Source organism: Uloborus diversus, chromosome 10, assembly GCF_026930045.1.
Source record: "Uloborus diversus isolate 005 chromosome 10, Udiv.v.3.1, whole genome shotgun sequence".
NCBI lineage: Eukaryota > Metazoa > Arthropoda > Arachnida > Araneae > Uloboridae > Uloborus > Uloborus diversus.
The window spans coordinates 86374924-86402885 of NC_072740.1; the positions used below are offsets into that span (position 1 = coordinate 86374924).

The 27962-nt window shown below is 33.2% G+C and overlaps 1 protein-coding gene across 2 annotated transcripts in view; it reads left to right on the forward strand.

The window, feature by feature from the left end:
* LOC129231876 (MICOS complex subunit MIC60-like) overlaps window positions 1-26894 on the forward strand; it is a 74824-nt gene extending 47930 nt beyond the window's left edge. For both annotated transcript variants that reach the window (XM_054866264.1, XM_054866265.1), the window contains 6 exons: window positions 2532-2661; window positions 4431-4554; window positions 9107-9198; window positions 9289-9420; window positions 21004-21232; window positions 25351-26894. In XM_054866264.1, the coding sequence (XP_054722239.1) occupies window positions 2532-2661; window positions 4431-4554; window positions 9107-9198; window positions 9289-9420; window positions 21004-21232; window positions 25351-25967 (1324 nt within the window). In that variant the 3' untranslated portion in view covers window positions 25968-26894. The remainder of the gene's footprint in view (window positions 1-2531; window positions 2662-4430; window positions 4555-9106; window positions 9199-9288; window positions 9421-21003; window positions 21233-25350) is intronic.
* Window positions 26895-27962: the final 1068 nt, after the last annotated feature.

The window sequence follows — 27962 nt, forward strand, 5'->3', positions numbered from 1 at the left end:
GAAAAAACTTTTTTTTAAAGAAATTTTTAAAATTGGTGTCCTTTTTTGTGACCACCGCGCCGGAAAGGGTTAAATACTCAATAAGTATATTATGGATTTTGAGAATTCTAAAAGAAAAACAGTCAACTTTTATCAGTTCCGGCTCTAGGCATACTTAAATTATTGCAATTCTGTTGAATGTTATATATATATATATATATATACATATATATGGTTCTTTTTAATTTTTTGCTTTTAGTTTTGTCATAAAGCAAATGAAAATTAAAAAAATCAAAAGATTTGTTCTTGTTGTCTATTGTTATGCTCTTAAATGTGTACAACGTTGATGCTAATTTAATATAGTTACTAGTCTGACACACTTCAAGAAGTTCTTTAAATAAGGACACAGTTCTTACAAAAACACGGGATATTTATTTACAAAAATGTACAAGAAATGTTGTTAACAATTGCTAAATTATCTGTAGCAATTAGGAAAATATCATTCAACATCATAAACTCAACTGCAAATCATGTATTTAGGTGCAAATATGCAAAGAAAAAAAAAAGCCTAAGACAAAGTCATAGCATATCGTCACCTCAAAGCGATATCTCACTGTTATTCCTGTGATTAGATGTTTTACTGTTGCTCTGAGGCAACAGTATAAGGCTTCCCATTAATGGAACGAGAAGCTCTCAGCTGAGTCAAAAATCAGGCTGACTGCCATCAAAGCAGTTTCCCCCTGTCGGAAACTTATTTCTGATCCTGAATTCTACACGATTCAGCATTTTCCTTCTCAAAGTACTGAAATGGTTTAGCTGAAGCACCTTACATATTCGTTAAAATCTTTGTTGAAATTTGCCCGTAGAGATGGTTTTTGTAGATGTACAAAAGTTCTAAGTGACTGCTAGTCTCCATCAACTCTTTAAATCCCATGAGTGAATTATTGATATCTGTTTTTATTCACTAATTCTTTGCCGAAAAAATAGCTTATTTTATTTTTGATAGATATTTTGGAAGTTTATTTTGCTTAAAATAATTGAAACTTTGAATCGGTAGTGTTACTTTGATCTTTGTCATTTATTGTTTGCTGTCTTTATAGCTTTTCCGACATTATTTTAATATTTAGTCTCATAAATTTAAAAAATAATGGTTCAAACCAGTGTTGTTTACCTTGAAAACCTGTTCATCTTTGCCCTTGATTACAGTTGTGTTAAATTGCGCAATCATAAGGGTTTGAATACCTGTGAATGACAATTGAATTTATATAAGTTACAAAGTTTGAAGAATTCATAGAATCTTATTACATCTTATGTTAATTGCTAATTTTAAACAAGAAAATAAGAGCAATAACTACAGCAATTTTGAAATAAGTATCAAAACAGTTTTCGTAATCGAAGAAATTCAAATAGATAAGGTGCGACTTTGATTGATATGCAAATGATTTAAATTTTGTGTGATAGAAGAGCAAATTATTCAGATATTTCTATAAGAGATGTTCAAATGAAAAGGTACCAAATTATACTGTTAGTCTAAATGAAGTCTTAATTCAATGTATGCACCATAAGCCTGAGCACCACGTTCTCACTGATTAGCTAATCAGAGAATTTCTTGTTCTTGTAATATCTGTGGTCGTGACAAGACCCAGTCCTTCACAATGTCATCAAGTTCATCATCCGAGTTGAAGCACTTCCATTTCAAATACCTTTTCAAAGGATCAAATGCATGGAATTCGCAGGGCGACATGTCTGGGGTTCAGGACGGATGATCAAGCTGCTCCTACTTGAAATTGACCAGTGCCATCTAGGTGACCTTAGAGATGTGTAAACCCACATCATCAAGGAACAAAACCACTCTTCATGAGCAGCCCTGGTCCTTGATGAACCTGCATAGAATTTGGAGCGTCTCACAGTATACATCGGAGTGGGCAGTGGTGGCCTGATCAGTAAAGCATCGGACTTGTGACCGTAAGGTCCGGGGTTTAATCCTAGCCAGTTGAAGATCCGCCATCTTCATTAATGATGCCTGAGGGAGGTTAAATATGCTCGTGGTCACAAAGTTCTCCAAATGAAACAATATCCCCGGGGGTGCTGGACCAGGAATTGCTGGGCTCCTGGCCTGAATCAGAAAATTAGCAGTCTTCAGGGTCCCATTCAATTGGTTAAACCACAAACAGTGGTAGTTGCGGGCGACCCTGGAGTGAAAACTGAAAAGTACACATCGTAGTTAAGGGTTCTCCTATGCACAAACAATTCAACAAGTAGCTGTGCCACCAAGAAAAAAAGTCCTCTCACGCACTGCCACAACAATTGGACAGCACTCTTTTTAAGAGCCTCTAGTCTCCTTCTGCGCATGCAAGTGTCCGTACATGCTCCAATTCATGCTGGATACTCCAATCCCATTCCAAGATGTCTCACTACATTCTCCCATAGCAACATATGCAAATATGTCAACGGTTATATTTTTGTGACATCTGGGTACCTTTTCATTTCAACAACCCTAATATATACTTTTATGTTTTATTCCCTTTTCACCTTTTTTTCTCAAATTATAGGATAACTGTTGAAAAATTAAAAGCAAATGTTCTAAAACTAGCTGAAAGTGATGTTAGTAGTCCCCTTATACGGAATGGAGAAGAAGCAATTACAAAAGTCATGCAAGAACTGCAAAAAGCAGAAACAGAGGTAAAGAAGTTAATATTTATGTGTTTTCTTTTTTTTTTTTTTGTTTGTAATATCTGCGAGAGTTTCATTTTTGTATATCAGAACTGTGCTGCAAAGAATAAATAAGTTCTTGACTCAAAAAATTGCCATGCGCACACATTACAAAAAAAAAAAAAATTCTTGCTTGGTCATTAATAAACCTAAGCCTTCAGCTACAGCATTACTGTTGCCGTCTTCAATGTTCAATTCTTTACATCAGTAACATGTTTAACTGAACAAACTACAAAGCTGGACTAGTTTTTACTTTAACTTGCTTCAAACTCATATTTTGTTATTCCAACTTGCTCCAAAGCTTTAACTTTTTGTTTCAAAACAGTAGTTTAGCTGACTGATATGACTCCTAATCAATAATTATTTTTCTCCAGTTTTCCATAAATAGTAACTTTCCTATTTCAAAACAATGTTTTAGTTGCTAAAAAATCTTTTTAATTGTGTGTGATCCCAGCTTTGCATCTTTATAAAGCCTTTTATTTGTTCAAATAAATTCCTAAAATGAGCCTTTAAAATAGAACACTATTTGTGTATTGCCTTTGCTAAGCAAATTCACACAAAGTTCTTAGAAACGCATATATGCTTTTAGTCTTTTTACCTGTTCATGCCAGTTAATTTAGTTAACAGCTTTAGAAATTCATACTGTTATCTTAATATCCATCAGCAATTTTCATGATAAATTAGCTTTTAGTTCTAAGGGGTGGGGAAAATAATTTAGAGTGAAAGTTATGTTCTTAAGCAAAACTTAAAAAATCTAGTTGCATGAATTTTATTCCCATGAAGGAAAATTTCAGCATGTATCATAACTTATAAGTTTTGTAAATGATTATGGTTTTATTATTTTTTTTTATCTTTTGAACCTTTGTGAAAGCAGACCCGGTTATATTTGGTCAGTTTTCAGAGTTAATCATTGAGTGAACTTACTCTTCTGCTAACAAGCTTACTAACTTTAAATGTACTATTAGTCAGCTTGTCAATGCCCAATTAGTAACCACTAAACAGTTAAAATGTTTTAAAACTTTTTTTTATAAAGCTTGTCAAAATGTGTAACTATAGTAGCTTTTATTTCTCTTAAATTCTCAGGAGAAGTATAACTCATATAAACTGGTAGCACAAAACTTAAAATTATTTTTAAAGTTTTGAAGTTTTATTTTTTCTTTCCTTGGTACTGAATATGAATACAATTTCCTACAAAAGTCAATTAAAGATATTCTAGATCACACATAAGATTGAACGTTTTTGTAATATTATAAGTATTTATTCTTGTCCTTCCTAAATAGTTCAAATATTTGTAGTATTTTAGTTAATAGTAAGTTTAATTAATTCAGTATTTAAATTTAAAAAAAAAGCATGATTTGATATGTTAAATCTAAAAATATTCCTTCCATTGATTGATCTTTGTAAAAAAGAAAGGAAAACATCATGAAAATTGATAAGTATGTGTTTTAATTTGCTGTATTTTGCAAGATTTCTAAAATTATTTGATTTGCTAGCAAGATTGAGTTTTATGAAATTTAGTTTACATTCAGTGCTTGAAATCAAGGTGTAACTATCTAAATTGAACATCAGTATTGTAGAATTCTAATCTGCTTCTCTAGGTTATCTGTAGTGCTATGATTTAAAAACTTATATTAATCATAGATAAATAATAATAGATATAAATCTCTGCAATTTAAGTTTGTTTTAGTGATTGAAACACTCATTCTGTTGAGTTTCACCATATATTTTTATTTGACTAGGTTATATCAGCTGAAAATGAAGCTAAAACTGCTACCGATTATCAGAATCTGGTTAATTCAAGCAAGGAGCAGTTTAGAAGGGAACTGCAAACAGTTTTACCAAACTATTTGCACCCTGAGAAAGGTAAAATTTTTAAACTGTTTATTTAAACTAAAAATATTCTTGTAACTTATCACCTTTAGAGAAAGGTAGGGTCTGGTGGGGTAAAGTGGTCATAAAATCGTAGGTTTTTCAACTTAGGTGGATGATAAAAACAATAAATTCTTTAAACACTTCAACTTCTTTTTTTTTGTTATTTTACGTTGCATTCTTAAAGAACACAGTATATTGAATTTTACGAAAAAAAAAAATTGATTTAAGTAGTTTTATAGCACTTTCTTTTCCCTATGTTTTTATGACTACTTTAACCCATGTGGTGGGGGAAGTGTTCATAGCATGAGGTAAAGTGATCATAGTTAAAAATAGATTTAGAACCATCACAAATAACCCTATTACTTGTAGTATAGTTTGGTTGTTATTTTAGTTCCAAGTATATGCCAAGTGCATGCATGTATACACTAGTATATACGTGTCATGTTAGACATGAGTTCCTATATGAGTAGATACATGTATATATCAGATACATGCATGCACGTGCCTATTCAGGTACATGCGTGTATACATGAGTATATAAGCATGTATATGTGATTACCTACAAGTGTGTACATGTGTCTACACAAGCATATACGTGCCACGTGTATAAACGAACATCATGTGTGTATGCACTTGTATCTCGAGTATATACGTTCATACTTGAGTATATACATGTATAGTAGACGTATATAGGCATATATAAGTGTACATACATACATGAGTACACACAAGTTAATTTGTCGATACATCCAGTACATGTTTGTACGTGTCTACTCATGTATATATGTATAGAAGCACGAGCATATATGTATGTATACGTGTAAATACTATTATGTATCTGTATAGATAAAAAAAACGTACATTTACGTGTATACACCAATACATGTATGTATACACGAGTATATATGCTTATATACAGGTATGCCTACTGAGTGAATCTAATGTCTTGGGCAAAAATCTAAGGGGTGTGAGATGGCAGGATAAGAAGCAAAGAATCCTAAGGAACTTATGGTCGCTGACATGCTACATGCACACAAAGTCAGAAAGTGATGGATGAAAACAGGTCACAAATTTGTTGTGCAAAGATGATTTTACCCAACATTTTAGTTTAAGAAATATTCAGAGCAGTTGTTAAAAGTTACGTCTTGTAGTAGCTCTAATACATGCTTCTCAGCAAAAGCACAGCGACTGATGAGAGTTTTTTCAAAAATCTCATTATTGCAGCAGAGAGTGCTTTGTGACTGCGACGCGTGTGTTACAGCTGCAGGCCGCAAATTTCATCAGTCGCTTTGAAACTTTCTTGAGATCTAAAATGTTGTGTAAAATTGTCTTTATGTAATAAATTTGTGACCTGTTTTGCATGCATCAGTTTCTGGCTTGGCATGCATGTAGCATGTCAGCATTCAGTTTGTGACTATATTTTCCTTTTAATTCTTGCTTCTTATCATCCCCACTAACATTTTTTAATAATTTTCCCAAGAGTTTAAACTCACCCTGTATACATGTATATCATACGAGTACGTATGTGTATATACGTGTCTACCTGAGTATATAAGTGTTTGTGTATATACAAATATATAAGAGAGTACATACGTGCAGAGTCGAATGTATATATGTATAAATAAAAAATACTTGCAGATACCCATATACATATTTATTGATCCACTTAAGTGAATACGTATATATACGTGCCTACACGAGTATATGTGTATGCATATGCATATACATATATTTAACTCTGTTTACTGAAAAAACAATACATATTAAGTGAAATTAATATTTAATTTATACCTGCCTTATACTTAAAGATGAAGTGACATTAGAAAAACAATGTTCGTTAAGCCTAATATTATGACCACTTTACCCATTTTACTTGAATTGCTGTAAAAAATTATCCAAAATAGATTCTGTTAACTCTAATGAGTAAGAGTTCTTGAGACATGTAAGAAGCTTCCTGTGCAGTCAATCTGTTCATAATTCTAACAAACAAAATTTCCCCAGGAAGTTAAAAGAGGTACTTAAATTTTAAAATTTTTCACATTCCACAAATTTTTTTTAACCAAATAACATTTTTCCAGTTGCAAAATTTTGTACTCAAAATGTAGTTTGTAACTGCCCTACTCTAAAATGAAATTTTCATTCATTCGAACATTTATTTCTAAGTTATAGCCATTTATTTGACGTGTGACCACATTACCCCACCAGACCCTATAACTTTAGCTTGAAATCATGCTATTTTGCTTAAACACTGCCATATATTGCTAACATTCATCAACCTTGCCCAGTTGAAGAACTGTTAGTAGAGCCAAAATATTTCTACCTACAAAAACTTACTTTTAAGCTACAAGTATGGATGGCATGTTTTGATAAATTATGTTTAGAACGTTTTTTTTTTTTGATAATTTAAGAGATGTTTGATAGTTGTAAGCGTCAAATTGTTCGTAGAATCTAAATCAAAGTTTGATTTCTAAACTTTCTTATGTGGGATAGTATTTTAGTTTCTCTTTTGAAAATTACAAACATTCTTGAAACTAATGATGGTGAATCTCAAGACCAAGTACTGTTAAACCCTTGACATCCAATGAGGTATTAAAGAGGAATTATAGAAGAGGTATTAAAGAAAGTATTAATTGTGCAAGAAATGAATGATGTCTTGAAGACACCAGTTTAAAATGGCACTTGAAATGAATGTTCTCTCCAGACAATTTTATGTCAAGCTGTTTAAGTTACTCAGGAGCATTGAAAATAGCGCCCCAAGAAAGAAGAAAGGTACAATCACCAAATTTTGCATATAAGAAGAGTGGCATCTGATATGTAAATGATCCAAGTTTGGTGTCAATGTGCATGACCAATTACCCTATAGTATTGATGCAATCGGGAAAAAGGTGCAATATAAACCAGTGCATAATTAGGGATTTATAAATGTTATAACTACTTTTATGCTACAAATACAGAAAGCTACTTATTATCTTAAATTTTCATTAAGTTGCCTATTTGGTCCTTTGCTAGATGGAAATAGATGTAAATTTCCAAAAAGAGAATTGGATGTTTATCCCAATTCAAACTATTGAAAGTAATCTAAAATGTGCAATAATTATGAGTTTTTAAAATTAATTATTTTCGAGAAAAGAATAATTTTAATGTACGTGCCCTTTAATGTGAAAGAAAAACGAACTGATGATCATTACAGACGTGTGATTTTTCAGTGTTTTTACTGAATTCAATATTTTTTGAGAGAGCAAGATACTGTGCAGAAAAAAAGAAGAGGCATTGGAAGCTTAATTCAGCATGTTCCAGTTAGTTTCATGCATCCAATTTAAGTAGTCTGCTATATCAATACAAAAATATGTGGGAGAGCTTTCAGGTGTAGTGTTGTGTTAGCTCACACAGCCATGCCATTTCAGTATTTTGCATTCTGTTCAGATCACATGTCTGTTATTAGCATCGGCCTATGATCAGCAGATATTGATTTTTATTTTTATGCATAAATTTTATTTATGCTTTATGTATGTCGATCAATGCAACAAGTTAATCTAATTTATACTGAAAAATAGCTTTGTATTTTGCTCAATATGTTTTGTGTTATTTACTAATAAGAAAATAAAAAGAAGCAAACCAAAAGCGGATGCTAAAAGATTGCTGCCCAATTACAGCAGAACTCCAATATTACGCACGACACGTAGCATCAAAGAAACCCGAGTGAATTGCTTTAGAGATGTTTTGTGTCTTTTATCCTTCTTTTTAATAAAATTTATTAAAATGTTGCTTTCTAAAGTATTTATTTTTCATCTGGTTATTAAATAAATCTGCGTATGTATGGTGTTTGATAAATTATTTACATGGTCAGTAAATGAAAAATCAATTAAGTGCATAACATTTAAATAGTTATTATTACAAGAGGGGTTCGGGAGGCAAAACCATTCCAGAGCCCTTGGTTTTAACAGATGCACACGGGCAACCCTTCATAACTCGAAGTCCCAAGGGACCAGCTAAAACCTTTGAATTATTGGTAGTTCAAGTTACTGGAAGTTTCATAGCCTTCTAAAGAGTTTGGGACCGAATGAAAACTTTGAGTTGAAGAAACTCAACTATATTGCCAGTCCTTGTACTGTAGCTTATATATGTGTAAGGACTGTTATGACTCCCACCTCTCCCAACCTGAAGGTGAGTTCTATTTGTGCTAGTGAGAACTACTGTCTTATACTATAGGCTGCAGTTCATCCAGGATAATAACCTACAAGATCATGAAGTGGTCGTGTTATTAATGTAAGGCCATGAAAGAGTCCAGTTCTTATATTTATATGGTTGCACAGTCTTATAGTTTGTAAGAAGGGATAAGGCTTAATCTGTCCCTTGGAAATGTTTAATTACTGTGTTCTTTAACACGTTCATAGTTTAAATGTCTGCAGTTGTCTTGGGGGAATTAAAGAGTTTCATTCTATGATTATACATGATTAGGGTCTCTTGTTTCCTATTATACAAGTAAGGTTATGTACAGATACAATCAATATATGTGATTGTAATTCTTATTTGTTCTTAACAGATAAAACATTGACTGACAGTGATTTGAACCTCTTAATTGCTCATGCCCATCGAAGAATTGAACAGTTGCAGAAGAAATTAGCTAAGCAACAGGTTGGTAACATTTTAAAGACATGAATATGTATCTGTATAATTTGTTTAATTTACCTCCTTCTTTGTTATTGATGTTTCCTTTTTAATTAGGTATCTGAAAAGTTAAAAGTTGATCAAGCTGTACATCAGCAGAAGATGGAGGACGAAAAACTAGTTGAATTTAAAGTAGAATCTGAAATAGGAAAGCGACAAATGGATTTAGAGACTGCTGTTGCAAATCGTGTATGTATTTTTAATGAAAAACACATCTAACATGTATTTAAAGACATTAGTAGAAGTTGTGCAACAAATTGAGCGAAATATGTAATGTTATTCATTGTTTTAATTCGTATCTTCTCATTTGTTTATACCCTGTTCTTTTTATTTTATTTATCCTTCAGATTTTTCCTTCTTATTTTATTTTGTTCTCATCTTCTGGACAATTGTCAGTAGTATTGACTAAAGAGCTTTGGTAATCTCTTGTAAACTTTTACTCTTGTGTGTTGTGCTGCCAAAAGGAAATGAATTCAATCAGTAAGCATTTTTTTAAGCATAATATGAAAATGATGAGTGAATATTAGAGTGTAGGTTTTGTACAGCTGCATTTAATAAAATTAAAAACATAGCAACTAACGTAAGACGAAGTGAAATGGAAGGAATACTGCAGGTTTTTAAGATGATGTAATAAACTTCTATATCTCATGCATATGCACTTTATACTTTGATTATTTGTAGATGGATTCTACACTATACAAGGGTTTGTCCGGAAAGTAATAGGACTGATTTTTTTTCCACCGTGACTGTACTTCGGAGCGTGCACACGCCGGCTGGATTCGGCAGAGGACGTTCCTAGCTAACGAACGAGCGGCTAGTCTATTGTCTCCGAGCACCTGGAGAGTCAGGACAGTCATTTTCGCTCGACATGTTTCTGTGAGTGGGGCAAGCCGAAAATGCAGCGTTCGTTAGAGCAGAGGTGCGCGATTAAATTCTGTGTCAAACTCGGTAAATCTGTGACAGAGACGTTTGATATGAGCAAGCAGGCTTACCCAGATGTTGCTTTAGCAAGAAGTGGTGTGCTTCGGTGGCACCAGCTCTTTTTGGCAGGTCGGGAAGAGGTCGCCGATGAAGACCGTGCTGGAAGACTCTCGACTTCGACAAACACCGACAATGTGACTCGTGTGTGCAAAGTTTTGAACTGAGACCGTCGACTAAGTATTCGTTTAATTGCCAAAATGTTAAATTTACCGAAATCTGAGGTTCATGGTTTTGTGACGGTGCATTTGAACATGCTCAAGGTGTGCGCGAAGTTGGTCCCAAAAGTGCTCACTGACGATGAACAGCTACCTGACCAAGGCCGGCATCCCAACACTTCCGTAGTCGCCCTACAGCCCAGATGTGGCCCCCCGGACTTTTTTTTGTCTCCTCGCCTGAAAAGGCCGATGAAAGGCAAGCATTTTGAGACGACAGAGGGGATCCAAGCAGCATGCACCGCGGCTCTCAAGGCTATTCCGGAGAATGCCTACCCTGACGCCTTTGATGCTTGGAAATCACACTCGCAGTGCTGCATCCGCGCAGAAGGAGCGTATTTTGAAAGTTTTTTTAAAGAATTGTAACAATTGCCTCAATATTTTTTTTTTTAATAGACTCAGTCCTATTACTTTCCCGACAAACCCTGTACATGTACGCTTAGCTTCTGCAACCAGCAGATTTAAACGAACAACTGTTAATTGTGAGGATAAAAAATAAAATTTAATTCAGCACATAATCATTTATTTCATAATGATGGGAGAGGGAGCTCTAAATATGCTAGTGAACGAAAGTTATAAATATTTGCATTTCAAATTTGATCATGCTCATATTTTTAGATGTTTGCTCTCAATTGTCATTTTCCTGTTTTGTGTCATTGGCTGAGGTCATTTACTTTGGTGCATAAGTGACTAATGTCTGTTTACTTGTATGGTATTTATTTGTGTGTATTAAGATATTAGCAATATAGACTTCTGTCCATACATATTTTAAGTAGGGTAAGGTCAGCAGTTACAGACAAGGGCCCAGTAACAAGCCATAAGTTTGGATTTAAATAATAAGCCTTTTACGCGGGTAAAACTAATGTTACTGTGGCCCATGAATACGGTGCAGTCATTTAGTGTTATCAGAGTGAATTTTATGAGCCAGTTGGTATTTACAAGATAGTAGTGGAAGGTTATGAACAGCTAACACGAGGTAAGCAAAGGAATTTTGTCTTTTTCTTATCCTTTTCTTCATCCTATTTGTTACTGAGTATCAATTTTTTGGTGTCTGTTACTGGGGGGTTGGACCTTTTTTCAAAATTAAGCAAATAAAAGTAAAATTAACTAATTCAGAGGATCCAGAAGCAGGTAAGTGTAAGATGAGATGTTGTTGCATGAGAGAAAAATAGTTTAAAATGTCTAAATATATCAAAAGGCTCAGAAAATTGAGTTAACCTGAGAGCAATTTCTTAAGCATATCTCTGACTGGTGCCATTACCGTAACAGTTGACTTAAAATACTGCTAGTTGAATTTAAAGTTGAATATGTGATAGAAAAGTAACAAACGGGTTTAGAGACTGCTGTTGTAAATGTATTTTGTGAAAAATTTTAGTCCAAAAATATTTTAAGTGACAATTTTATTTTCGAATACCGTCGAACTCGCTTACACAAAACATAGCTACTAACTCTACTGGTTTTTCCGGGAGATTCCTGGATTTTTATCATTTCTCTGGATTATGTATATGGTGTAGGGAACATTTGGTTGCACAAGAAGGATAATAAGAAATCCTTGTTCTTCCCTAAATGACAATTGAAAATCTGTCGTAATCATCCACTGGATCTTTTAAACATCTACTGGATTTTTGGTACTGCCAGTAGATGTTGGCAGGTGTGACAAAAGGACTGCTATATTTTTTCATTTTCACTGAGTGCTCATAAAAAATGGGTTTGTGAAAATTTTTTTAAGTACATGCATTCTTGCTTTATTATTCAAAAAAGGATGTTATGATTTTGTCTTGCAACATTTTATGTATGTTTTCGTATCACTCCAAGAATACTGGACCGATTCGATTTTTTTTTTCGAAGGGTATGGTCCCATGTTAATTTTGTCTCGATCAGATGAGGGGACCCGGAAAAATCTAAGAAACTTTAAATTTAATGCGTTGTGGCTATTTAGACCAGCTTTCGTCAGCTGCGTGTTATGTCACAGGTCACATGGTTTTTGGGGTGAACGGTGCATTTTTTCGACGAAGGAATCTTGTCTTGAACAATATTTAATTCTCACGCATTGGAATTTTTGATTTTCACGGCGCTGAGTGTTAATTTTAATTATAGTCTTACTAATGTATTTATTACTCATGTAGCAAATCAGTAAATTAAATGTATTTTGCAACAAAAATAGTTGAATTAATTAATTTAATACATAAAAATTGTTGCTAATAAATAACTTCATTTAGTCATTTTTTTTTTAATATTTTAGTTTTGAAATATATTTAGTGCTCAGTTCAAGAGAAAGGCAAAAATCCCCCCTCCCCCGCCCCCTCTGTTTTATTCCTTATTTATATTCCTTAATAAATATATCGTAACTGGTGTCCGATTTCTAAAGTTTGGCAAGTAATCTAGATTTAATATTTTGTGACGCCGTCACTTTAATTTACAGTTATGGCAATACTAATTAACAGACTTCATTGGAATTTTTTTATGTACTATGCTCCCAGATTACTAGAAGACGCCTGGACCGATTAGGAAAATTCTTTCTGTTTGAAACGGTATACTTCTCCCGGTCGTCTAATGGTCTTCAAGTCCAGGTATGAGGAATCCTGGAGAAATAAAGGGACCTCTTCAAATTTCATACTCATGCTTTGTTGTTTGTAAATTCATAGCGTCTCACTTAGTGAAACAATTTTTATGGTTTTTTTGTTTAATGGATAGGAGTGATCTAACTTAGGTCCCAAACCTTTGCTTCACCATATTTGTTCTTTAGAAAAAAGTTATGGGCAAAGAAGTGTAATTTCAATATTAAATGATTAAATATAAAATCCGTTGTTAAAAAAAGTTCCAGAAAACAAAGGTACTTTCTTTACTTAGTGTTAAAGAAAGTACAATAAAACATTAATATTAATCAGGGGTGCCCCCTTAAGGGTGGGAGGGGTCTTTTAAGTGGTATTTTTCCTTTTTAGGGGCTCTTGCTTTGGGGAAGTACCCCCCTAAATATTCTCTCTGTATTAATCATTAGTAGCCATATTGCAAATTTGAATAAAGACTCCTCTGGAGCAAACAGGAAATTTATTTAGTATCATTGCTCTAGTAGTATTTTGATCTTCATATATACAACATCACAGTAGATCATGGGTGCAAGACCTTCCATCTCAGGACGGATTCCCGTCTTGGACAAAATTTTCGAGAAGGAGGTTAGGACGGAAAGAAATTCGATGACTTTCCTTCAGTTTTTACTCAAAAAAGAAAAAAAGAGTGTTTGAAAAATATGCTTTAATATTACTGTGCCGTTCCATAACCACGAATTTACATCGACATTCCCTCGATTTTCGGACATAGACTTGTTTTGTTGCTTTTGGAGGAGTGGCTATTAGACTCGCGCTGTTTAACTTTTTTTTAGGTTGCTCTGTTATTTTCAACTCACTGCATTGCAAACCGTGAAGTTGCTCACTATTCTTCCTAATTTATCGAATTAACCATCTCTATTTGAAAATATAGCCTTTTCTCTTTCTATTTTCGATTATCCTTTCGAGTTTTTTTTTGCAAAAAATATCTTATAGTTGAATCTGAATCACCGATTCAAAGTGATTGCTGACGGGATGAAATGTTAACGCCACAGCAAAAGGCGTCCACATACCAGGCAAAATGGGAACTATCATGGACTTTAAAGATGTTAATAAAAATGGGAATTTCAACCTGGTTTGAAACTGTGATGGGCAACTGTTCCTGCGCTTTTGACATGTTTCTGGTAAAATATTCTAAGACTTGAGGAATCACTAAATTTCAATGTCTTTCAATCTAACACTCGCTAGAATGGAAATATGGGGGAGGGGGGAGAAAAGGAAGTGAGAAAAATAACGACCGCCCAATTTTGCGAAAAAATGCTGCTCTTGCAAAGAGGGTTAGTCCGCAAATTAACCCACGATGCTGAGGTCCAAAAAATTTGTATTTTGGACAATCTAAGAGGGGGAGGGGCAGGGCCGATCCTAGGGTGTCGGCCGCCCGTGTGCAAAGTCCTAATGTGCCGCCCCTCAAGAGTATTTTGCATACTTTGACTAATCTTTAACACGTCTATATAAATCTTTCTTTAAATTTCTATGCCAAGTTCGAATTTAAAAAAAAGTGGTGGGGGGACAGAAGAATATCTTATAAAAAGGAAGAATTTTTTTATAGTAAGAAACTCCTTAGGTACAATTTATATCTTTGAAGAAAGAATAGATACCAAAATTTACTAGTCGTAAAAACGCATTTTATAGTCTTTCTTCGGTGACATCAGAGAAGGGACGGAGGAAGGGGAAGCGTGTGGGGAGGTGTCAAGAGTTCAGGGGAGAAGGATTGCTCCAAGAAAATTATCGAAATTGGCGTATGAAAAATATTTTTAGTTAATCTTTAGTTGTGTTTGGTTGCAAGGACAAAAGAGTCAAGTACCTATATTCAAGCATATTTATTCTACTTATTATAAGTTATCTTGTGAGAAATTCTTGAGGAATTTTGATTCATTATAAGAACTATATGATGCGGTCTGCGGCCGCCCCTTGCTTTGACCGCCCTTGTGCGGCGCACACTCTGCACACCTGCTAGGATCGGCGCTGGGGAGGGGGTGGGGCTACTCAAGGGCTCCATAATAAAATATCGAAAAACTGAATTGAAAGTCATTTTTGAAGCTAGGAGTGGTTCGGGAGTTTCCCTCAGCAAACTCATAAAAATTTAAAAATCAAAAAAGTTTCGGCTGTCTTTAATGATGTAAAAGTGGGAAGGGGGAGGTTTTAAAAAAAAATCGGAAACTGGATTCTTAAAAACACTAATTTAGGCAATCTTTGGTGAATTGGTGAGAGATGGTTTTGGTGTTATAACCTGAAAATGTTTTGTAGCTGATGTATTAAAAACTATTTGAGGCTATACTTGAATTTCTTAATAGAAAGGGAATTTGGGACCCTCTCCCGAAAAGTGTTTGTAATTGAAGTCTTAAAACTTTTAGGCTGTCTTTGGCAATGTCAAGAGGGTAGGGGGGAGTGGGCTCTCTTTAGGCGAAATTCCAAAACTGGAGTCGTAAAAGCGAACCTTTAGACCATCTTGGGGTTCGGGGTCCCCCTTGAAAAAAATTCAAAGCTGAAGCATTCAGAACTCAGCTTTAGATAATCTTTGGGGGACTTAAAAAGAAGGAATTCATGCAGACTTTCTCTCAATAAATTTTGTGGTGTTAAATTCTTAAAACTTCGGTTATGAAAAGGGGGAACCGCAAGTTTAAGTCAAATTTACTGAACTTAGAACTCCTCCGAAAATTTTTCCATGCTGAAGTATTGGAAGGCTATTTTGGCGTTTTTTGAGTGAGTTAAGAGTTGGGAAATTCGGGGTCTTTCTCGGAACATTTTCGAAATTGAAGTATTAAAGCTTTGGGTTGTTTTTGGTGATGTGAGAGGGGAGTTGCTCGTACAATAGAAAAATAAATCTCAAACACAAACTTACACTGCCCTTAATAAACACAAACAGAGGGGGGCGCGGGTATTCCGCGGCCCAAACCGAAATATTTCCGTTTCTGAAATTTTAACTGCTCTGTTTTGGACTATCTTTGGAAGACTTAAGAGGGAAGGGAGTAGGAAGCTTCTTTCAAAAAGTTTCCGAAATTATATTATTAAAACTTTTAGGTGGTCATAAGTCATGTTTATAGGTTAGGAAGGTACTGTTCCTAGAAAGAAAAAAAAATAGAAACTAAAGCCTCAAATTCAGGATATTTGTGGTGAATTCAGAAAAAGGGGTTTGGGAGTTCTCTTCCAAAAATTTTTTGATGCTGAAATATTTAAAACGCCACTGTAGACTATATTTGAGTGCCTTAAGAGGGATGTGATTCGGGGGCCCTCCCTGGAGTGAAGATTCAGTTCCCTTATTACTTTTTTAATTAATGAATATTGGAAACTGTACCTTGTTTAAAAAATGTATCTACTTCACTGAAGTGGTTTTTTATGGCTAATTTCACCTCCTGCTATTTTATAAAAGAATTCGTTTTCAAATGAAGACTGTGGGGGAATGATGCCAGTTTATTATAATTAGTCACGCATACCCATCCTTTCGAATACCTTTCCTTCTTTTCTGGTTTGTTGGTGCTACCTTGGGTAGACTTTCCGATCATAACTGAATTATGTTGCAAAAGTGAAATTCTTATGTCCCAAGCAATTTTATTGCTGCAATAAAAATGTTTACGATCGGCAAAAAACTAATGGCGGGTAACACTGAACGCTTTTACCCCTAACATTATCCAACATCGTCTAAAATTGCGTTTTTGGAACTTCAATTTCGGCACATTGCCGAAGGAGACCTCCTGAACTCCATTCCTTCGATAATGCATTCAAAAAGCGTATAAACGTTATGAAAGGTGGAGTACAATTTCGTTTTTAAAGCTTTTATTTTGGGGAGAGTCCAGAGCGCCCCCCCCCTTTCTCTAATGTTTTTGAAGGTCACCCAATATTGTGATTTTGGGACCATTGGCTCGAAAAAATTGATGTAGAAGTCCCTGAACCCCTCCTTTCCCTGAACTTTACCAAAATAGCCTACCATTGTGCTTTTTGGACTTCAATTTAAAAACATTTCTGGGAGAGGACCCACAGACCCCCCGTTATTGGCGGTTTTTAGGTTTTGGAATTACGATGTCAAAACGCTTAAATATTACAATTTAAACTAAGTTTATGTTGTTAGAAAAGTCAAAAGCTTAAAATTCAGATCAGATTCCAAAACTGGCATATTTATAATCTTTAACATTTATACACATAAATTTTTCTTTAAGCACATATGCTTGGGGGGGGGGGAGCTGAAAATATTTTCTGTCTTGAACACATCACCAAACTTGCACCCATGCAGTAGATACCCTGCTTCTAGTGTTGATCAATAACAGGGCCAAGTAAAGAGAAATGTGACTCTTTTCACGAGCTACGTGTAGTGATGTGCTAGATCGTAAAAAAAGTTGATCCGCGGATACGGATACTGATCCGGATCATTAGTGTCAAGATCCGCCGATATGGATACGAATCTCAAAAAAATTTTTACCCAATTAAACTATCCAAGTGTAAAATTTGTTACGGAAGGTATTCCCGTCAGAATAATGGCAGTTTCTTCAAAAAATGTCAACTGCGGCAAAAATGTAAACAAGACTATGATTTACTCTTTAAAGAAATCTCCTGTAAAATTGAAGGAAAGTTGTAAGGAATGGGCCAGCGCTGCATTAATGCTTAGATGGAATGTGAAAAATTATTTCTAGCTTGCTCGGTAGATGCAGGATACGGATATCCGGAACATCACTAGTTACGTGACACGTATTATTGTGAAATATAAAACAGTCAGGAAAACCATTGACATTTAAATGGTTCTAATTAAATTAGCGTACAAATAAATCTTGGAGAGGAACAAAGATCAGGTTTTAATGCCAATCGTATAAAAAGTAATTCACATTAAGATTTTTCTTTTTTAAACAGACTTCAAAAAAGACATTCTTAATTTGTCAGAATCTTTTTATCTATGTCCCTGTAAACTCAACCACGCATAGACTGATTCAGAATTTTTTTTTCTCTCGTTTGAAAAGGTATATTCTTCGCAGGTGATCTTATGGTCATCACGTCAGTATCTGAAGATGGGATTGCACGATGCTCTTGTGTAGGTTATGTGGACAGTATCCCAATAGTCAATTAGCTCATTTCAAGTAAAACAATATATTTATTAAAAATGTGTGAATATAAAATCATACAATGAATTAAAGAAACTGAAAACACTGCCCTAACTACTAACAGAAAATACAACTGTCAAACAACCAACTGGCAGTTACAGTACTCAATAACAGTTTTTATAACATAAGGGCATGTGTGTGCACCTTCTTGATGCACACTGCCAACACGCCCTCTGCATTAATGTATGCAAGGGATTTAAGAAGGATCCTTGAAAAATCAAGAAAACCAAATTCTTTGGGCAAAGTTAAAGCGATTTCTGTTGTTTTCAGTGTGTTTTTCAGTGAATCGGGATTTTTTTTCGGAAAGCATACTTTGATAGTCAGACTGATGATGAAGACAATTTGCTTTGTACATAATTGCGCATTTGAAAAAGCCTTTCTCCACAGTCTTCGGAAGTCTCTGAGACGCTATGTTCTATTTTTTTCTCTATTTTGCTCATCTTAGCTGTTTTCAGACTCCTGTGCTCCATGCTTTATCACTCGAGATGTATTTAAGGAGTGTACCACATACTCCACCCTAAGTACTAATTTCATATTTACACCACTAAAAAGCAAAAATTAAATTATTATCAAATAAAAAAAGAAACGGTTTCAAAAAACAAAGTGGAACTAAGAAGTAAAAATAATTAGTCATACTTACATACGATTTCCTACCCAAATGTATAAATCAAATTTATTTTACAATTCCAATACAAAAACCAACTAAACTAAACAACTAATTATAAAATAAAAACTGATTTTAATTACTGTACAATGAATTAGTTTATTACCTAACTATTTATATACGCTCTCTTAATTACCTTTTGAAGTCGGGGCCTCCTACAAATTACTACCTAACGTAACTGACAACCCACCAAATCCTGAGTTAAACTCTAAATAATTTAACAAAATGAAAAAGTCTTTAAAACTAAACCTACTCAGTTACATTATGGTTATTAAAAATTAAGAGATCGTAAATAATTAGTTAGGTATTAAAATAATTCATCACACAGTAAATAGAATCAGTTTTTATTTTATAATTGGTTGTTTAGTTGGTTTTTGTATTGGAATTGTAAAATAAATTTGATGTATACGTTTGGGTAGGAAATCATATAAGTATGACCAATTATTTTTACTTTTTAGTTCCACTTTGTTTTTTGAAGTCGCTTCTTTTTTATTTGAAAATATTTTTTTAATTTCTTTTTGGCATGATTCTCTACTCCACAAATTAAAAAAAAGAGCCATCACCACTTGTTTTCAGGATTAATAACTTGTCACTAACTTCAATAGAAAGTTTACGAATCACAAAATAAGTTTAATCAAGGTTCCCCTGTTAAAAGTGAGATTTACTCCTACAGACGTAACTTTGTACCAACCAAGTACAGTACAACCTCGATATCTCGAATCTCTCGGGAAGGAAAAAAAATGGGAGCTATAGAGGTTTCACGTTATCAAGGTTATGAAAATAAATAAGGAAAAAAAGATAAATGAGAAATAAATAAGAAGAAAAAAATAAGTCATTGTAACTCTCACAATGATATGTAGATATATCACATTGCATAGACGACAAAAACTAATAATTCCTTTTAACAAAGTAGTATGTTTTAAATGCACACATTCCTATATTTCAGCATTAGCAGATTTTCAAATTTTCATTTTTATGCAATTTCCTTGATCATAGTTTTTTTCAATAGCTTGTCGGTTTTTTATTATTGTTGAAAATGTACTGGTTGGGATTTTAAAATTAGCAGCAATTTAAATTTTCTAAATCAACATGTTTTCATCAATAATCTTCAAAAAAAATTTTCTATCCTCAATTGATAACACATGCTTTTCACCAGCCATTTGGCAGGAGTTAAAAATCAGACTGAAGAAGAAAGCGTTTTCACTGGAAAACTAGTCAACTACAAAAACTCGACCTGCGACTCAAAGTGAGCGTATGTTCCAAACCAGAAGAAAAGAGAAAGAATCTAACCTGTAGAGAAAACAGACAAAAGACGTCAGCACCCCTCCTCCACCCCTCATACCAACGCTCACCTATTCTCTTACCCCAATCCTCGATTCTCATTCCAGGAAAAAAGGGTTAATGGCTACATGCAGTGATGTCTCCATAACTGGTTCTGCTACAGAATTTTCTAATGGAAAAGCATCAATTAAACCTTGCTTCTGTGGAAAAAATTTCGACATATAGCAAGGGTTCCGAAAAGTAAATTTCGAGATAACTATAGAAAACACTTTAGAGTTTTATGCAAAATGCAGGGGAAAAACTTTTTTTCTCGAAATCAAGGGTTTGGAGATATGGAGGTTCAAAATATCAAGGTTTGACTGCATTTCAGATCTCCTTATTAAATCCATGTTCTTCTAATTAAGGGATCATTATAAGAATTTGACTGTCTTGCTTTTGTTTCATAAATGTTTTTCATTTGTAACATTCATTTTGCATAGTTTTTCATTTAACAAGATATATTTCATTGCTTTTACATGCATTAAAATGAATTCTTCTTGCCATTCTATGTTGTGTTATTGTCTGTAGCGGAACTACTTTTATTGCTTCAAACGTTCAAAGTTTATTTTTATGTATTAACAGAGCTGCCAACTGCTACGAAAAAATCGTAGTTTATACCAACTATTGTCTTGAATTAAGAAGAATCCGTATTACTTTTTTTGCACTGATAAAGGCATTCCTTGTAATTTCAAAACAGGTGGATGCAGTAATCTGCTGTTTTGTGAAATTTTATGTTATTTCTTATTTTTACTAATTTAAATTTTTAAAAGTTGGCAGCTTTGCGTATTAATATACTCTTTTTTTTTTTCTTTGAGAATTAGGGAATGTGTAATTGTTTATTTCTGACATTTGTATATTTCCTCCTTTCAAGTAGTAAAAATAAGTTCGTGCCAACTATTTTTCAGGTTGCAGCTCTGAAAGATAATTTTGAAATTGAACTTAGGAAACAGTTAGGAAGACAAGCTGCCGCACATGCTGACCATCTTCAAGAAGTTCTAAAGGTGCAAGAACAGGAAATAGAAAGAAAACACTCATTAGAAGTGGAGGAAAGACTACTGCATCAAAAAGGTGTATTTATCTCTGAAGTCTCTGGAAATATAGCCCGATTAAAAGGAATTCTAAACTTTTTGAAAGGTAAGAATTTTGTTCAATTTTAATACAAAGAGAAATTACAAACTTTTATTAATATGAATGTCTTTATGCAATTTTAATTACTTTGGTTATAATGGGGTCTAGCATATTATCCTCCGGTATTTGGAGATGGTACTGTGGGAGTTGTGGTGGGGATCTAGTGAAAAAAGTGGTATTGATAGGTAGATTACTTTGGTTATAATGGGGTCTAGCATATCAACCTCCAGTATTTGGAGAGGGTATTGTGTGAGTTGTGATGATGATCTAGTGGTGAAAGTGGTATTGATAGATAGCAGGGTACATGCCATTTGCTGTAGTAGCAAAAATATGGCTTGGTGAGCATACCCATGTGTTATAGAGGAGTATACTGCCGTGAGCAGGTAAACAGTAGTATCTGCAGAAATGAGTTTTTGAGATATTTAAAGAAAGGCATATTGTATTCAAAGCTACCCTAATAGCACAGTGACCAAAATAAGATGCTTTTGTGACCCTCTTGTGCTTCAGAAGAGATGTTGCAAACAGATTGCGTCAATTTACGACTGTCAGGTTGAGGCGACGTTCATAGTGCAACATTGCAGTGAAGCCATCAGATGACAAAATTGAAACCCAGATCACTTGGCACCGGTTTTTTTACCTCACATCGTAGTCACATCAACCAATGCCACCCAACTGTGACCAAGGTGTGAAATTGCAGCAACGTTAGTTTGCAGCAACATTTGTTCATTTTAATAAAAAAAAATAACAATTAATTTAAAAAAGGCTCTGCATGCATTTGAAGTCACTGATAGTTGAGCTCAACAGGTTTACGGTCACTGCTAGCTAATCAATTACACCATGGAACCCATCTTCCCACCCGGGTATAAGCTAAGAAACCTAACCACTAGACCAGATGGGAGTTGTAGGTAAAAGAGAAACAAGAAATCAGGTGCTGACTTTCACGCGGTGGTCACATAAGTTAGTTGCATCCATGTCAAAGTGATTGCCCTTGTAAGTCACAATGCAGCTGTACCGTGATGTCATTGAAAGGTCGCAAGAAAGTTTACATTCCTGACGCAGAAATCATGCAAGTTAGTCACATCCAGAAATGTGGTTACTCTTGTAAGCCACAATATTGCAACATCATTGAAAGGTCACAAGAAACTCACTGTGACTGCTTATGAATGTCGCAAATCCATCACCATGCAAATGACTGTATAACTGTTGGATTTTTCTGCAACGTCACATAAAGTTCAAAAATACATACTGGTGACTGCTGTAACTGTGTCATGTCATCGCAAAACAGGAGTCCTCACTGCAACACCTCTTTGTGAAGCCCCGATTCACCCGTTGCCTTGCCGTCAATAATCACTCTGGAACATGTGCTGTAACTTCAGTCATAAGTCATTGACTGGTCGCTATTTTAGATTGTATAATGTTGGTTTGGGGTGGTCACACACGTATTACATTTTGGTCACTGTGTTATTAGGGGTTAAATTGTGAGGTCACCACTAGATGATAGTGATGTGATGATTACTTCACGCAAGTCAGAGATGGGTCACATTTTAGTTACTCTTCTGTTGGAATGTTATTAAAACTCTTGAATTTTTCGTCTTAATTGATTGTGTTAGTGAGAGAATGATCAATTCACCATCTTCAGTCAGTAAAAAAAATATATTTTTCATCATTGCACATTAAGGTCAAATGCAACTTCTCCCCAACATTGCATAGTGAGCAGTCACGATTCAGTTGTTACAGTGACATGTTTACTTAAATGTTTTATAGTTAAAAAATATATTTCATTTTATCTTGATTTTCATTATTAAACTATGTTGTTTTTCTTATTTATGAGAAAATACTAAATTTTAAACAAATGATATTCCTTTTTTCATGTTTGAACTAATTTTTACATACCTTAAAATTTATACATTAGTATATATATATATATATATATATATATATATATATATATATATATATATATATATATATATATATATATAATAAAAGTGAAAAATATTGAAAAGACCACACCAAAAGCCCATAGATGCGCAACGCAGCAAAACTAAAAAGCCAAGTAAATATAAAATTAAGCAAACAGAATTTCAAATATTAAACAAATTATATATAATTAATGATGATAAAAAGGAAAATTGCAAACAGGAAAGGATAAAAAGGATAAATAGGAAAAGATAAAGTATGAATCCAGAGCTCATCAGCCATGGAGGATTCGTTAATTATGGTCAAAAGACCAAAAATTTAACTATGAACTAAAAGAGAATGTTCAAGCTCCAGTACATGCAATATAGAGTAACATTGGGCAAAAGCACCACTTGCTAAACTAAAAGCAATAAACTAGAGCTCAAACCTAAAACTAAAAGCAGGGGGTTTCGCCTCGACTAATTAGGAAAACAAGTTCCAATAATTAGCCATCCACGGCTAATATATATATATAAAAGGTTGCTCTCAAGAAATTGTTGATATTTGTTCCAAAAAATACAATTTATTACCGTTGGAAACCTCGAGCTATTTTTTTTTTTTGGTTTTTTTGAGTTTGAGAAGTGAAAACTGCCCTAAAAACTGGTAAATTGAATTTGCTAAATTTTGTAGTTCATGTAATCTGTTATATATATAACATGTCTCCATTTAACCTGCATTGCTTTGATTCTGACAGCTGTTGGTTCTAGATGCATACTTCCAATTGCAAACATGGTCAAAATAAGGGACAGAGTTAAACTATTGAAAGTTTGAAGTGAAAAGAAAAATTAGTGAAAAAAATATGCTATTTATTTATGCTGACCCTAGGTCCCCTAACTTATATTAAGGGAAATATTCTCCTTTGAAAAATAATTCCAATCTAAAAAATTTGAGATGTTTGCTACCCAAGCACAAGGAGATATTGGAACTAATTGCCTTTTTAGAAGAAGGCAGGTTGTCGAAGTAAAAAAACAAAATATTTATATTTTTCATTGCTATTACTCTTCAAAAGCTTGTGGAATTTGAAAAAACTCTAAGCACACATACACTTTTAAACCCTTTTTACCCTTTATGTGCCCCCCCCCCCAAAAAAAAATTGTTATTGACTGAAAGTGTTAAGTGGTGTAAGTCATACTCAAAATGCTGTGTTTCATATCTTGGTGAATGCTTGTCATACTAATGTCAAAAGTTTTTTGTGGGAATTATTTTTCAATGGAGATTATTTCCCTAAATATAAGTTAGTGGACCTAAGGTCTGTTGAATAAGATAGATTTCATATTTTTCACTTTATTTTTCCCTTCAAACTTTCAATATTTAAACTCTGCACATTATTTTGACCATTTTTGTAGTTGGAAGTATACATCTAAGACTAACAGTTCTGAAAATAGCGTTCTTGCACATTAAGTGGAGACACGCTGCATAAAAAAAAAAAGAGACTTCAGAATAGAATGTATTATGGAAGTATATGTTTTCTAATAGGTAAAAATTCTTGAAAAATTAAAAACGACATGCTTTAACTGCACTCCCATAATAATAAGGTTCTGATGGTAGATTATGAAAATAAGTTTTAAAAGTATGATTTTTGTTAATTCCCATTCGTCTGCAAACATTATTATGCCTAAAGATAAAGAAAGGTGTCAAGTTTTTTTTTTAAAATATTTTAAAGATATTGTGTAATTAATGGTTGATTGTTAGCATAGCTTACAGTTTGCTTTGTGTTTGAGAATTTTAGATTCCTAACTTAAGTTACCTCTTCTATCCTTGAAGTTGTTCTGTCAGTTAATTTCCAATAATTTTGAAGTATGGAACACATCATATACTATGTTTAGTAATTACTGTACAGTGAAATTAACATTTCTTCAAAGTTTACAGCACTGCTGCTGAATAAAAAATGATATTTGGGGGGTAACTGCTGGAAGAATCATTACTTTTGTCCTCAGCCATGAAATGTGTATTTATCTTAAACTAAATGTAAACTTTATTTATAGATAATTGTTACATATGGTATTACAATGCTCTTTACAATAATTAAATCCTTACACCATCTACAAGCAAGATCTTTTATTGATTGAATTTGTTTCAGATCTCCATATTTAGACCATGAAAGGTTACATTTTGTGTATTTTGCTAACTTTAATTGTTATTAAGTCTATTATCTTTTATTTTAGCTAAAAGTGAGTTTGATAAAGCATCTAAAAAAGCACAAGCAATGTGGCTTGCTTGTCAGGCAATGAAGAGTAAAATTAGTGAAGACAAATCTGGAAATTTACATCCATTGGCTAAAGATATAGCTGCTATAAAAATTGCTGCTGATGAAGATAGTAGTTTCATTAACAGTGTTTTATCCACTATACCAACAGAGGCTGTTAATAGAGGAGTTTTCCCTAATGAAGTTTTGAAACAAAGATTTGAAAATGTAAAAAATGTTTGCCGAAAGGTCGCATTAATTGATGAAAACAATGACAGTATGTACAGGTATTTCCTATCATATGTGCAATCATTTTTAATAATTGACACTGTTTTAATTCCTAAGGAAGAGTTAGAAGGAAAAGTTGCTGTTGATCCATCTGAGTGGGATACATTTGATATTTTGTCTAGGATATCATATTGCTTAAAAATTGATGACATGGAACAAGCTTTACGATATGCCAATCAATTGAAAGGTGAACCAAAAGTAGTGGCTAAAGACTGGATGAATGAAGTTCGATTGCTTCTAGAGACACAATTAGCTGTAAAAGCTCTTTTAGCACATGCAGCTGCTGTGGGTGTTCAAGCATACCATTAGTAATAAATTATGCTAAAATAGTTAATTTTTGTAATAAAACATAACTATAATTGTCCAGCATAGTTGTAAAAGTGACAGTTTTATCATTTATTTCTTTTTCTAAATGACATTCAGTAGAACCTTGATTATTTAAAACTCTTTTAACCACATTTTTGTTTTAAGAGTCAGTTTCGTTATCATTTTTTTTTTTTTTTTTTGCTTAGTAAACTCTCCCTTCTAGGTTACCATATTTCCTTCTGCAGGCATTGAACTATTTGCATTTCTAGTGCTTTTTCTTTCATAAACCCACCAGTAACTTTAACTAAATAATTCTAGGGTTTAAAATACTATTAAAATTTTTAAAAGCAATCAAATCTAGAAGCAAAATATTGATTTAATTATATATATATATATATATGTATATATATATATATATGTAATTTCTAAAGCTTATGAGCAAAAAAAAAATTAACCATGTATTTAAAAACACTGTAGTTTACTATATTACACTTGTAAAATCTACATTGCATTTTATGGCATGTATGTATTGAACAAATTTATTGTTTATAACTCTAGTAACCATCACATATAGTGGCTATTTTGTAAATGTGTGTTTGTTTAAAATCATGGTTAAAATTTCTGCAGTCTTCCGACAGCCATTTTTAAGTATTCTTTTGGCCAGAATGTTTGATTTTCTGAAGGATTTCTTATCTCAATCACATTTGTTAATCAAGGTTCTACTGTGTTTAAAAACATTTTTTTTTCTTTTCTCAGTGGTTCATCAGGTAATCAAGAATCATTTATACATGCTACAATTAATTAAACAAAAAATTATTGGTGCCTTTTGATGAATTAGATGTAAGCCATTAAAATAAAATAAGTTATTATATATTTGTTATATTAAAAATACAACAAAATGTTTTTTAATAAAGTTTCTTCATATAGATACCTTGTGCTGTTTTTTCGTATTTGATTAACTCTTAATCAAACCAAATATCTTGCTATTGATGGATTTTTCTTAACCTTGAGATTATTGCGTTTTTCTTTAAGTTTATATTTTGGAAATCTTAATCTGTGAGCTGTTTCTTTCTTTTTTTAAATCAAAATGTGTTATAACCTTTACACCAGTGGTTTCTAACATTTTCTCCCTTACCTTTAACCCTTTAAAAATAAAAAATAAATTAGTTAACCCCAAATGCAGTAGTTAGTAAAATGTTTTAAAAAAGTAAAATTTCAAAGAATATCTTTTTCCCAACGTTGCACAATGGTTCATACTAAGAAATGAAAGCATAATTGCAAAGTATCCAAGTACAAATACTGATACAAACTAAAATAATAGCTGGAAAGAAAACATTAATTCATCAAACTAACCGATTCTTAGTTAAGAATACATTAAACTTCGAATAAACTTCTAAGGGAACACCTGTAGAGCAAATAAAATCTGACTATGATTGTTTCATTCTCATATTAAATTTTATATTTAATCTGCTTTGGTTGATGATCCATGTCAGAGTTGAAAATCCTCTTTCACTAAAATGTTGTGCAGAAGAATATTTAAATTTTAAATAGTTTCTTATGATACAAACATGCCTTCAGTTTTAATGCTAATGCATAAAAATCAATTATTAAAATATCATCCTAAAAACATCTTTCATAATCTTACTAAATTCAGAATTTTTTCTACTGATTTTACTCATGTGAGGTGGTCGCATTCCTGCGTTTACTTACCTATCCTGTATCATCAGCCAATAGCAGTAAGTAGTGGGTAAATTTTCTCTAATTAAAAATAAATCATTTTATTTTTAGCAGTGTGCTCATCTTTCTGTTTTTTCATTCCGATCATTATTCAGTTAATTGGAAACATCACCCCTTAATGGAAAGTGCTCGTTTGTTTTTCCTCCTATTGTAAATTGTTATGGCTTTAATTTTAAAGGAGCTTAATCTGATGTTTCAATGAAAAACAAACATCGCTTTGAACCAAGTTAGTTGTGTTTCAAAGGGTAGGCTGACCATTTC